The sequence below is a fragment of the Pezoporus wallicus genome, unplaced genomic scaffold (genome assembly GCF_028554395.1).
Source record: "Pezoporus wallicus isolate ANWC-B61680 ecotype Strahan unplaced genomic scaffold, APGP_CSIRO_Pwel_v1 contig_6401, whole genome shotgun sequence".
Lineage (NCBI taxonomy): Eukaryota > Metazoa > Chordata > Aves > Psittaciformes > Psittacidae > Pezoporus > Pezoporus wallicus.
The window spans coordinates 2,502,155-2,515,955 of NW_026638608.1; the positions used below are offsets into that span (position 1 = coordinate 2,502,155).

Sequence of the window (13,801 nt, forward strand, 5' to 3'; positions counted from 1 at the left end):
ATCATTGTTGCACTGATTACTCTCTGTTTTCTGATAAAAGGAGATTTGGTTCTATGGCATTGCATATGAGCATGTTAGCCCTAGGGAAGGGGGAGTGTCTGACTAGCAGGAAATCGTCTCTTTTCTCATGCTAGCATTCCTTTTGTCTCCGAGAAGAATACATGCTCCCTCCAGCATTTGGACTTCTTTGTTAATTCTTCCCCTAGGAAGATTTTACTGCTCCAGTGCAGGAGACTGGGGAAAATGGAAAGGATAGGGACAGCAATCAGTTCTGTCTGAGGTTAAGTTCATTCTGATCAGTTTCCTAACCATGTTTCAGGCAGATAAAACTTTACTAATGCTTTTGTAGGAGGTTTCCCTGCAACATTTAGTGTTCTGAGAAAAAGACACCTGTGCCAAGCATTTTGCCTGTCTGAAATGATGTCCTTACAGTGTTAAAATGCTAGTAAAGACATCGAGATTAACTCCAGAAAAATACATCTCTTTTGTCATTTGCAGAAATTGCTGGGAAACTCCCTGCTGAAGCTGGAGGGTGAAGACCGTTTGGATATAAATTGCACAATGCCCTTCAGTGACCAGGTAATGCTAATGCTCAGCTGGGCCTTTCTGAGTATTGGCCATTTCATTCATGGAAATGGCAGCTTAACAGCAACACGTGCAATTACAAACCTGTTTGTCACTTTGTTTTTTCTCTTCACTGGTAAACAGGATTGTCCAGGCTTGCTCCTGGAGTGTTCCTTGTTATCCTCAAGTAGTGCTGTTTTTTTCCCCTTTTGTCACTGTAGGTAGTACTGGTGGGGGCAGAAGAAGGTCTCTATGCCCTAAATGTACTGAAGAATTCCTTAACGCACATCCCAGGAATGGGTGCTGTCTTCCAAATGCATCTCATCAAGGATCTGGAGAAGCTACTCATGATAGCAGGTAGGGGGCTTTACCTTACCATCTGTCCTGCCGTTAACAGATGGCAATGGCTTTGTACTGCAGTGCCAAAGGGCCCGGCTTTCCTTTGGATGCAGTACATGCTTTATTCCTGTTTTTATCAGTGTATTGTCAGGAATCACATCCTGTGGTTAATACAGCATTGTCTGGGGCTTTCTTGAAGTAAATGAAGATGTAAATGAAGGCTCAGTTAAACCTTCAAGAGAAAGTGAATTCTCAGTTTCTAAAGCAGAGGGAGGGAAGAACCAGAGAAGACATTTTCTGTCATCATTTTGAGTTCAGTTTAAGAAGTGTCGAGTTGATCAGTGAGTGTATCTTCCCAATCACTACAGAGCCTCTCGTTTAATGTAGTTAATCATTTGAGGACCACGATGTGATAACCATGGCCTAGGGCCAACAACTGTTAACGTGCTCTAAACACTAATTCGTGTAACGAAATTGGGACTTCTGTCATGGTTTAAGATTCCCTTACGAAAAGAACACCAGCTTTAATCTCTCCATCTGTGGTTTTCCAGAGATAATCCTTCCCACACTGATGTAGGCATGCTGAACGTTAGGGCGTATCTTCAGCTGAAAGCCCAAATTATCAAGTGTCTAAATGACATTTCTAGGGAATGAAAAACAAATTCTTTCTTTTGTTCTGCTTCTTCTGTGTTTTTCCCCTTGTCAAGATTTAAGCTGTCCATGCTTTATTTGTTCCAGAGGAAAAAAGCAACTGGCAAAATGAATCTCTCACAAAGTTAGACGTTAATGTTGCTCTGTTGCTAAACTTTGGAGAGGAATTGGGCTTGGTCTATAATGCAGTTTATTAGGGCACTTGGAAATCCTTTGCTGGTTCTGGTGGCACAAAGAAGCCAAACCACCTTTTACTTCAAGTTCTGAAGGGTAAAATAGAACTTCCTGGGTAATTTTGAATAGTATCCTAATGAGGCCACTGCTACTGTCAGCATCTTAACCTTAGCAACGCTGATAATCCACGGGGAGACTGGTTGTTCTCCCAGTGGATTTACTGTCTGTTTTTGGAAGTTTTCTGTTTCACTTTTAACAGGAATAACATGGAATGAATTCTGCATGGTACATTGTGACTGTTACCACAGTAACAGCCTGTAACCATGAGCTGCTGCTTAGGTAATAGAACAGACTTTTGTAGAGAATAGGGAGTTTTCCTGTGATGAAATGTGGCCATTTTTGTTTTCAGGAGAAGAAAGGGCTCTGTGTCTTGTTGATGTGAAGAAAGTGAAGCAATCTCTAGCCCAGTCACACCTCCCAGCCCAGCCTGATATCTCACCAAATGTCTTCGAGACTGTCAAAGGATGTCACCTTTTTGCTGCTGGCAAGGTAAGGATACAGCTCTCTCCTGCCCCCAGACCACCCTTTACACCACACTGAGTTCAGTAGTAATCAAATCAGCAGCTTTATTTCACTGGCAACAAACCCAAGGTCTATATTCTTGTTTTAAGAACAGTGTAGGGGTTGAAAGAGAGGCTGAGCTGGTGGCAGTGTAGAGGATCTCCTACTAATATGAATAAATTCAGTCAGGAAGAAATGATGCTAGAGCCTCAACTGCTACGTAATAAGAAATACAACACAGCATAGCATAGCATAGCTGCCTCCTCACAGTTGACTTCAATTTTGAGGTTTATAATTAGTGAATTCTGTCCACTGTTTGTTCTGGAACGTCTTGTAACACTTTCCAGGCTGCAAATTTACTTAGGGTTGGGTCACTTGAGAACTCCTTAAGATTTACATTAATGGACCATTTAGCCACAACAGAAATTCTCATTAACAATCACTTCTACAGACTGCTTCAATCACAAACTGAACATCGTTCCTTTCAAAGTGATATTTACGTAACGGTTTCAAGGGTTAAAACTGAACCTGTTTGGACTTCTTATCCCTTTTAATGAGCCATTGTTCTGTGGAAACCCGTCCAATTTTTTATTAACTGAATCAGAGAAGCAGTTCAAATTCACATTCTTTTTTGAGAATGTGAAGAGGCTTTTCATTATTTCACTAATTCACAATAAGTACCCTATTAAAAACCTACCTGCTTATCTCTGCAAAGTTCTTTGTGGTGAAAGGTCCTCTCACATGCTCAGCATTAGAATTTACTCTATTAGCAACCTGAACTCTGCCTCTAATCTTCTCCACAGGTCGAGAACAGTCTTTGTATCTGCGCAGCCATGCCCAGTAAAGTGGTTGTTCTGCGATACAATGAGAGCTTGAGCAAGTTCTGTATCAGAAAGGTAAGCCTGGTAATTCCCTTAATAATGAGCTCACATAATTCATGTATTGCACTAAGACTTTGCTTCGGAACAAATGCCTTAAACCTTTTCGCATGCAGGAGAACATTTGGTTGCCAGCTAAAATGATAACAAATTGCCACGTGCACTGACTAAAATTGGAGTAGGCAGCAGTTTCCTTTAACAAGAGTTGGCATATTTGAAGAGATGCAGAACAGGGCTGTGATTTGTTGAAATACTGACTTGGCTGTAGTCATACCCTCGCTTAGTTACCCAAAGAAAGGCTTTCTTCTTCATTGCCCAGCTGTGTTCCCTCACCTCTGTTGTCTTTGGAGAAGTCCATAACAACTGACTTCTCCCTTCTTTCCAGCTAAGGCAGCAGTGGCTATCTGAATTTGCTTACTGTACTAGTGAAAATCAAAGGGTATTTATTTGGTACTGTCCCATCACAGGGTAGGCAGCTCTTTCCCATACTTACCCTGACACATGGGTACCTTCTGGCCAGCAGAGGCAGTGAGATACAGATCTCACGTGGCTGTATACACAGGTCTCCTGTACAGAACCCTGTCTGCCTCCAGCACCGGCACTGCCCTGGGCTGGGAACATGTCTCGCTTCATTCTGTGGAAAGCAGAACTACTGCAACTCTTTTCAGGCAGCCAGCTGCAGGCAGGTAATGCCCTGAGCACCGGAGCCACTATTCCTCTTAAAGGCAAGTCCAATCAATTCTCACGAGTAAATTTTATGTGCTCAAACACATCCAGAAAAACACCCCAAATAACAGGGATCTCTCCTCAGAACAGAGTTTAAACACTGCCCATCTTAAAACGGGCTGGTACCCAGAAACTCATGTCCTCTCCAGTTCACAAATTCAGCAATGTTCAGGTCAAACTACAGCTCCCTGTGAGCTTCTGCAGGTTACTTTGAAGGCACTGGTTCAATTTACAGCTTGACTGAGGATTTATCCCCACTGAGTGCTACACTGGCACTGCTGTGATGAAGCAGAGCCTGGGCGGTAACTCAGATGCTGGCCTCCTTGGAAGTAAAGACATTATTTGATGGAGATCTTGGCACAAACAGTGTGGATACCAGCAAACCTGGGTAGCTGCAAGCACTGTTGCTGATATCAACTCTTGCTCACAGTGGAGCAGCAGCCAGCAGGAAGGACTGTCCTCTGCTTGTGCTGCCACTCACCCCACAGTGCTGAGTGCCTTGACAAGGGCTTACATGCAAAACATGCAATGGCCTGTTTTAGAAGGAAGGTTGTCCTTATCCTTACTAAACCAGACAACTGAATTTAGATCCTGACAAGATGGCAGCAAGCCCAGAATATGCTCTTCCGTTCTGCCAACTAAACTGCCAGATAAACTAGGAATTATGCAAGGAATCTTGTCCTCAGAAGATCAGGGGATCTGTGTGTTGCGTCAGGCTAACTTGCAGAGCTCTCAAAGCTCTTCAGTCACACTGCAGATGTTGGTGGACAGCATCTCTGTGTGTTACACTGCACAAAGAAGGAAGGAAGATTGTGTATGTATGTTTGTCTTCCTTTTGCTTAAGGGGCCATCAAGCTTGTTTCTGCAGTGTTAAAAGCAGGGATGCTTTAGGGAGCTGATTCTTTCTGCTGGGAGGACAGGATGTGCATACTGACAAGGGTTTTGCTCCTGGGGTTATAAAGACTTTAGGACTTGACTGGTGTCAGTCCTGCTGCAGTTGTCTGAGGATCTTCTGCCTGCCTTTCCAGCAGCTGTCCTGATTCCTGTTGACTTCCAGGCCTGGAAGCAGTCATTCCAGCAGAGCTACTCTGGAGCTGGGGCAGTTTTGGGTGATGGACTTCCTAGTGACAAGTCAAGTCTGTCATTCAACCCTAACTGCTCAGTCCTGGCCTTGTGTCACCTCCAGACACTGTTCAGCCATGCAGTCATCGGCATGGCTGTGACCTGCTGTAAGGAGGGAGCCGTTCCCCACTGCTCCAGAAAATTGAGTAGGGTATTCTTCCAAAAGGAAGAGCTTCCTGGTAGGGTTAGCATCTGGGACTGAGCTCATTGATAGGCAAGTCTGTATTCAAGCAAGTTTCACTTCCAACATAACAAACCTCTTCTAGCGAGGGTACCTTTCCAGGTGCTTTTGAGACTGTTTGTTGGTGACTCTGAGGTTGTCATCTCTCCCTTTCATAAAGACAAATGTGGCAATATCTAATCTTCCAGAAAAGGCAAAATTACAAAACTGTTACTGGGAGCTGATCCCTGTCCATACTTTCTGCTTTTCCAGGAGATCGAAACCTCTGAGCCTTGCAGCTGCATCCATTTGACCACTTACAGCATCATCATTGGAACCAACAAATTCTATGAAATCGAGATGAAGCAGTACACTCTGGAGGGTAGGAGCTGTGCTCTGAGGAAGGCACCAGCTGGCTCCACAGATTCTTTCGGTGGGGCTCTTCTAAACCAGTTTAAGAAAAAAATATTGGTGCCAATCAGGGTGTTTTTCTCCATTTTCTTTGCAGAGTTTCTGGATAAAAATGACCACACTTTGGCTTCTGCTGTGTTTGCTGCCTCTACCAACAGTTTTCCAGTCAGTATCATCCAAGTGAACCCAACGGGGCAGAGGGAGGAATATCTGCTGTGTTTCCACGGTATGTGTTGTCTGGTTGTGTAGTTGTTGCGCTGCATCTGCTTTCTGGTACATGAACAGCCCGGAGGTTCTGGGGTACTGTTGTGAAAGCAAGCCAGAGTTGACTTCCTAGTGCCTGGTAATGATTATTTGCTGTGACTCCAAAAGCCCTGGAGGAGTTGGGGCTTAAGCAGTAAGAAAGACACACACCAGGCATTGATGCTGAAATAGACCTGCTGAGGTGCTGTCAGTCACCTTGCATCTGTCTTAAAGGTTCTCTGTGCCTGTGGATCAGTTGCCATGTGCTGGCTTCTGTGCCTGAATGGAAGGGATTAAACTCAGTGTTAGGCGCTACCAGGTGTTTGATTATCCTCATGAAATGTTAAGGGGTTCTCAGCCTTTGCCTTTCTCCTCTGCTTTCCATACAGAGACAAGACCTTTTAACCTTCTGGTGAGGAAATAAAGAGGCTGTTTGTTACTTTTTTGTACAGCTGCTTTTGTTGGCTCTCTAGGGTAGTGGCAAGCCCGGGTTTGTTGCCTTTGTCCCTTTCAGCAATCAGGGAACACAGCTCAGGTGTGCTCACAACGTGGCATTGCTTTTCTTGGCAGAATTTGGTGTCTTTGTGGATTCCTATGGAAGACGCAGTAGGACAGACGACCTGAAATGGAATCGCTTGCCCTTAGCTTTTGGTAGGTGTTGAGGGAAATCCTCTTGGCTTATGGAAATCATTGAACCTGGGAAGCATCTTTGTGGGACAGGTATTCCTCACTCAGCACTTCCTCTTCCCTCTCCTAATCCTGCCAGAAACTGGAGATTTTCCCACAATTTGAGATCATTATAAATACAAATTGACAGACCTACTGAAGCAGAAACAGGTTGAGGAAAACTAAGGTGAAGTTATGTTTCCTTAATGTTCCCGTCTTACAGTGACTGAACCAGCTAATGGGGTTTGTAACAGTGCTTGGAAGTTTCTGAAACAGTCAGGATTTTGGAATGTCAGCCTGGTTCCCTCAGCCCTTTTGCACTACTGAGTGGGATGGTATTCAGTGAATAGTCTGCTTTTAATGCCTGTTCATGAGTCTTTGGTTGGTAGAATTCTTGAGATATGGATAGTTTTAAAGCAACAATTCTCTAAGCTTTCATCTCCCTGCTTAGTCATCACATTGGGTCTTATTACAGCAAATTTACTCCCTGGGTTTCCCCAGGGCTGGGAGCGCTGCTGTGCTCACTGATGCTTTTGAGAAGGTTTTATTTAATAGAGAAATTGATTTTGTGTTTTCCCTGCCTTTGTGATGCTCCTCCAGCCTACAGGGAGCCCTATCTCTTTGTGACCCACTTCAATTCCCTTGAAGTGATTGAGATCCAGGCACGAGCTTCTCTAGGGTAAGTTGTTCTCTCTTCATTACTTTGACCAGTATGTGCTGCAAGAAGACACAACGTGCCAGGGAAAGGCACCGTGCTGTCATTGTTAATGCCTTTTCCCGCCCTTTCACCCAGAACTCCTGCACGAGCCCACTTGGAGATCCCAAATCCGCGGTATCTCGGGCCTGCAATTTCATCTGGAGCCATCTACTTGGCTTCCTCCTACCAAGACAAATTAAGGGTGATTTGCTGTAAGGGCAATCTAGTGAAGGAGACCAACAACGAGCAGCATCACAGAGGATCTTCTGCTACACGCAGGTACGGTAGTCAGTGTGTCCCTGTGCGCCTCACGAGCAGCCTCAGCTCCAGGTGGCTGTTTCCCCTGGATGCTGTGGAATGCCCGGGTTCCATTCCTAGAGAGAGGGGTTGGTACTGGGCAGTCACTGTAATGCTGGCATAGAACAAGGAGGGAGTCACTGATGTTTTTAAATACAGAAGGCAAAGAAACATCAGCTCTGTAGGAGCATGTGGGTAACCTCCACAAACACTCCGTGATCTTCAGCTGATTTATGTTGGGATAGAGCTGTGACCTCAGAGCTTGGTGAGCTTAGATGCTATCAATATGATGCAAAACATCGATTGACTGTAAGTCTCTAAAGCTACAGCTTCTTAAACTACTTAGGGAGACAGCGCTGGGAAGTGGTGATGTGATCTTGTTCTGGTCAGCATTATAATACTTCCGGGGTTGATGGTGCCACTGCGCACTGGAAACTGCGAAACTGCGGCCTGTAGCTCATCCTAACCCGGCCTGAACATCCTGGAGCCACTGATAATTTTGTATGGGGAAAAAACAAGTGAAATTTTAGTGCATGTGGAAGACGATGCTGCTGAAGTGTATGAGAGCACGGAGCTCTCTGGCCATTCACACAGACGTGACTCACACCAGCAAGTCCCTGAGGCCCCTGCCCCGTGCGGCCGGTGGGACAGAGCCTCAGCTACCAAAGTCCGTGCGCTTTTCACCTTGGCTGAGGGAGGTCTGATGGTTTCACCTGAACACTGCTGGGTGTTTGGGGGGAAAGCTACAGCTCTGCTAAAAGAAAATGTAACGTGAGGTTTTTGTTGCTCAGCGGGTCGCGTCAATTATTTTTGAATGACAGCAGCCCGAACAAGAGGGGCCCTCCCACGTACAACGAGCACATAACCAAGCGGGTCGCGTCAAGCCCAGGACCACCGGAAGGTCTGAGCCACCCTCGAGAGCCAAGCACACCCCATCGGTACCGCGAGGGAAGGACGGAGCTGCGGAGGGACAAGTCACCTGGGCGACCACTGGAGAGGGAGAAGTCCCCAGGCCGGCTCCTGAGCACCCGCAGAGAGAGGTCCCCAGGGAGACTGTTCGACGAGAGCAGCCGAGGACGGGTGCCTGTGAGTGGTGCCAGAACTCCTCTTGCTCAAGTCAATAAGGTGAGTCAGGAGCCCGGAGAGCTTTCCTGTTGCCAGGAAAAGGCATGCGCTGCGGGAGGGCTGGTGAAGGACAAGAGCAAATCCAGATCTCATCCCCTGCCCCTCAACTACCATTAAAACAGCACATACAGTGTAATGCACTGCTCCTGTGAACACCTGCCCTCCTGCCAGTCCTGTAACTGCAAAAGCAGCTTCACTCTGGACCAGGCTGAAGTCCTCCAGATCTGAAAGCAAAGGGTCATCTACCAACAGAAATCATGATATAGAGGCTTTGAAGGGGAACAATGTCTGGAGCAGGGGAGGTGGGAGCCTGCTGTGTCCAGGGTGATGCTGACAGTACTTGGCTTTGCCAATGAACTGAGCTATGGCACCTAGATGGAGCCAGGTGCAGAGCCCTCGCGCTGCAGTGGCAGCAGTAATGAGGTGATGCGCTGCTGCTGACACCGGTGCCTGTGCGACAAGAGTACGTGCGACTCATCCACTGTCACTTTATTTCCCTGCCAGGTCTGGGACCAGTCTTCAGTGTAAGTCTCAACCAGACAGAGTTCCTCATCTTGACCTGCAGGAAAAAAAAAGGAAATACACTGAGTATATGCACTCCATGTGTCTGCTGCCCAGGCACCAAAACAGCATCCCTGGGCCAAAGCTCGCGCCGCATCGGGAGACGTCCGCAGCTCAGTTAATTTCTCTGCACTTTCCTGCACTCCTGTTTTTGCACTTTGTACTACTGTTACTCTTTCAAGCAGTTCATGAACTTTTTGTATTCACCTTAGTCCCTGGTAGTTCATCAAGGAAATTCAGCGGGACTCGAGTCCCACCCCAGGTCTTTAATGTGGTCAGTGCCCCTTACAGATAATTGATCATAGTTCTGAGACATGCTGGGAATTCCTGATGGCCTGGAAACAGGCCGAGGCGAGTGAGTCCTTCAGTAGGAAGTGTCATTGGATATCCCCTACAGAACAAATTACTTCCAATCAGTCTGTTCACCTGCCACTTCTGAAAGTTATTTTGTTCTCACTACAATCGCTCTAGAGCAGCTCTGATGGGGAGGGGAGAACCCCCGCGCCCGGCCCTCAGACAAAGTGCATTACCTATCTGCTACTGGGTTGTAAGACTTTATCCAGGTCTTCTGCATGACAGTTCACTGCATGCTGCTGCACCATCACTGGCTGCTCTCTCCTTTTAGGTTGCTTTGCTGAGTAGTGTATTGTACCTCACTTGTAAGTTAACTGAAACCTTTAGATTACGCTGCAAAATAACAGCCAATTACTCTGGAAATTTGGCACCGGAGCGTTACACCAAGCCTTATTCTATGACAAGAGTTACAGGCACCCTGCTGTTCCCCTCAGCACTGCACGGGCTCCCTGCAGAAAGGCTGCTGCAGACCTGGCAGTCACAGGGTCCCTGCGGAGAGGAGCGTCCTCCCGTGACCTGTAACTTGTCGTACAATAAGAAAGACCCACGTGTCGTGGCACAAGAGGATACTCACAGTGAGCAGCTTTGGCGCCTTTGCTTCTGCCTGTCGGACCTCGAGCCACGTGTTGCTTCCTATTCTCTTTTGCTGTGAACATGAAGCAGAGCGCAGATGATTTTCAAAGCAGGTTTTGACCATTCAGTCTGCACTAGCGACGTTCGAAGTGAACAACCACGTTCTTGACAACTGGAAAGAGCAAAACTGCATCCAATCTTCCCTTGGTGCCCCACTGATACTTCTGCTAGTCCCTCGCGAGCCTGTGCTAACCCGTTCTAGAAACCCATGAGAGAAGTCCAATGCCTTGTCCGTGTCCTTTGGCGAGTTTCCTGAATATCGTATCCCGTTCTCTTGTCTGTTGGGTTATTTTAGGTCAGATGATTTGGCAGGAGCCTTGCTGAAAGTTTTTGTCTCCTGGTCTGAATCTTTTGAAGGGTCAGAGATCAGTCTTTAAAATCTTTGCATCTCATGGAAGATCTTCGAGACCTCAGAAATGGGCTTGTTGAGTCCCGGCAGTGTATCTCTTGTGTCTTGTTCGTGACATGCTTCCTGCTATAGAAATAGCTCAAAGGACTGTACATATTTACAAGAATCTTTATATTCGTAACAAAAGGGAATTGAATTGGTTTCTACTTTTTTATTGTAAACTGTGTGTTTTTCAACACTAGCTTTTTGTTTTACCGGTGGTTGTGGACAGCCATCTTCAGACTGGAGGGGCCTCAGCTTAGTCCTCCTCGCTCCCATGAAGAACTATTGTAACATTAACTTGCAATTGAAGCTTGTTAGCATAAATGAGGTTTTAGGTCTCTAAAAGTACAGGATTTTTCTGCATTACCTTTTTATTATGGACAAGGGAGGGAACCAGAGGGACAGTTCAAAGCTCCACCTGGAACGTGTTGAACTTTGTTGTTGAACGATAACCAAATAAAACAAATAACTATCTCGACTGGCATGGTGAAATGACCGCTTCCTTCTCCGCAGTGACACTGCCCTCGTCCCGCTGCCCCAGCGCCAGAGGCTGTGTAATCTATAGGCGTCAGCGCTTACCAAAGAGCTCACCCGATGGTAGTTAGCATTGAGTAGTTGTAATTCCCTGACCAAGTAGCGTTAAGTGGCTTCACAAACACAAAGCATGTTCATAGGAACTCAGAACAAGGTGCATTTGACCACGTAGTTCACTAGAGCAGCAGTCGGCTGCGGACACCTACAGCTAAACCCTGCCCTCGCCCACTGAACTCCTGATAGGGGTAGAGTTAAGAACCGTGTGAGTATCTGGGACAACAATCCCGCCCTCCTCAATGACCCACGCACCTTGAGCTGGAACAAACCATCTTACTGAACCATAGTGTGATCTAAAGACAGGTTTGGGATTTATCCCAGCAGTGTACTGGTAGCAAAGCGGACGGAGACAGCTCCTCATCCCACCGCTGTGATTCGCTGGTGCTTTAAGGCCTAAGAGCTGCAACTTCAAAACCATTCACAAATCAAGTCAGATTGAGTACAACCTGCAGTTACTGTACATCTGAACTTACACCTGCTGGGAAAACTCGCTAGATCAGACTTCAATGTAAATACATCTATTTTTAACTGAACCAGTTTTTACAGGGTCTGAAGTATTCTTTCACAGGAAGAGGTTTTTAATATTCACACTGCTGCCTCCAGTAACTTCATTTGTCCTCCTACCATTCGTGGCTTTGGCTCTGTGCACACAACCACCCCTTGCCCCAGGGAAGGGCTGTTGGAGGGCCTGGGGGCGGGTTACTAACACCACCTCTTACATTCTGGTCTACATGACATCCTTCATAACAATGCTCTACATAAAACCCAAGCTGCTTGAGTTATCTATTGTGCCTACTATCTGATGTATACGATGAAATGCTGACTTGTTCAATGTTCCTTTATTTTACTGTGCACAAAGAATACTTATTTAAAGCTCATTGTTGCAGTCCTATGATGCATGATCCGAATTGTAACACAACTAAAATAATCCAGAAACTGGTGGAGTAAAACCAAATCATTTATTGAGCCTTTTGATTACCAAGAACCCTGCACAAATCCCTGTCAGCCTGACCACTGCACCTCAGGGGGCCGGGGCGGGCAGGGAGCTCCCAAATTGCTTTAATTGCTCCCAAAGCAATTAAAGTCTCTGCATCTACCTTAAAACTGTGCTCTCCTAGCAACAGCCAGGAATAACCTCAACACCACACACTGCGGGCTGAGGGCGGGGAATGGAAGCATCCAGCTCCTGATCCAGCTTTTGCCTTCGGAGGGATTCGATTCATCCCTGTTCAGCGAGGACACACAATGTGATTGATCTGATGCAGAAAACAACCCAGCAAATAAATAAGACAAGACATTCCCTCCCCACCCATCCCTCCCAAACCAACCCCACAGTGAAAACCAGATTCCCCCCCCAGCCATGGGCCAAGGGGGCTCTGCCATACCTGGAGGAGGGGGTGGCTCCTGGAAAGGTCAGTTGAGGCCTCAGGGATCAGCCTGTGGGCAGCTGCTCTCCCTCATCCCAACAAGCAGGGATTGGTAGTGGATCACGAGGCCTCAAACGCTGCGCGGGGCCCAGGCCCTCACCCTGGTTCCTGGGCGCAGCCTTTGGGGTGCCAGAGCGTGGTCCAAGCGCTCAGCACTGAGCCCGGCTCCAGGCTGCACAGTGAATAAACGGCAAATGCTGGCTATAAAGTAATCGGTTGTGTCCATGTTCCACCATGCCAGGGCAGTGAGCCCTGCATATATGGGACTGGGAACAAACCCACAAAGCTCAGCAAGAATTAATGAGGCCGAGTCCATAAATACCGCTCCATCTCGCGTACTGCCCCTTCATTTCTCAAAGTTCCAGCTTCTTCAGTCTTTGACACATGGAATACCTGGTTTGCAACTAAACCAAACCACCACAGCCAAAGAAACCAACCAGCCTCGTTAGGGTGCCTCTGAGCTCCTCTTTTCTCCTAGTGAAAAGACTAATTCTAGGTCATTCCAGTAAGAAACCTGATGTGCCATTTCCCTGCTGGCACTAAAAGCACCCAGCACTCACCCCACCACCCGTGTGCAATATACCATCCATCTACATTGCTTTGGACACAGCTGAGACAGATTCCTTCCAACACCTGCCTCTCCTCATCCCACCCCACACACCCTCACCCTTGCTTCCACAGCATTTAACCTGTGCTTGGCCCCATGTGGAGCTCTGGGCCCACAATGTCTGCCCAAGCACACCCAGCCTTGGCTGTGGCAGCAGGCACGAGGGTTCACTTGCTGCCACTCTCATGGTCAGCTCGGTGACAGCCCAGCACCACTTTTACTATGCCAACAGCAAGGCCTATCACAGGAGCCCCCCCCTCATGCTGAGCTACAAGACACGGGGCACCAGCACACCTTTGCTGATGGCACTGCGGAAGGAGAGGCCAGTATTTAACAACAGCATCACCAGGCAGGCAACGACTGTGCTCACACAGCATCCACCTCTGCATTCACCCCTCTCGGTGTTCCCATTTCAGCACGAGGCACTCCCACCATTACATTCGTTAACTGGAGCTGCTCAAACCTGCTCTCCCTGATGCAGCTTCCTCTACTGCCCTGACACAACCAGCTCAAGCGCAAAGGAACCTCAAGTGCCTCCTGCACAAGGCGCTGCTGGCAAATGACAGCCCTGACCAGGCAGCCCCAGCCTCACCGGTGCAAACAAACACTACAGCAGCACCACA

At 47.2% G+C, this 13,801-nt stretch overlaps 1 protein-coding gene across 8 annotated transcripts in view; it reads left to right on the forward strand.

The window, feature by feature from the left end:
• The window catches only part of CIT (citron rho-interacting serine/threonine kinase), a 71,451-nt gene extending 61,460 nt beyond the window's left edge, over window positions 1–9,991 (forward strand). For 3 of the 8 annotated variants that reach the window (XM_057411490.1, XM_057411489.1, XM_057411496.1), the window contains exons 38-48: window positions 499–579; window positions 786–921; window positions 2,138–2,277; window positions 3,093–3,185; window positions 5,449–5,557; window positions 5,684–5,812; window positions 6,400–6,480; window positions 7,096–7,174; window positions 7,289–7,471; window positions 8,281–8,614; window positions 9,119–9,991. In XM_057411490.1, the coding sequence (XP_057267473.1) occupies window positions 499–579; window positions 786–921; window positions 2,138–2,277; window positions 3,093–3,185; window positions 5,449–5,557; window positions 5,684–5,812; window positions 6,400–6,480; window positions 7,096–7,174; window positions 7,289–7,471; window positions 8,281–8,614; window positions 9,119–9,142 (1,389 nt within the window). In that variant the 3' untranslated portion in view covers window positions 9,143–9,991. The remainder of the gene's footprint in view (window positions 1–498; window positions 580–785; window positions 922–2,137; window positions 2,278–3,092; window positions 3,186–5,448; window positions 5,558–5,683; window positions 5,813–6,399; window positions 6,481–7,095; window positions 7,175–7,288; window positions 7,472–8,280; window positions 8,615–9,118) is intronic. The other 5 variants (XM_057411491.1, XM_057411493.1, XM_057411497.1 and 2 more) reach the window with 2 other exon arrangements.
• The last annotated feature ends 3,810 nt before the right edge of the window (window positions 9,992–13,801 follow it).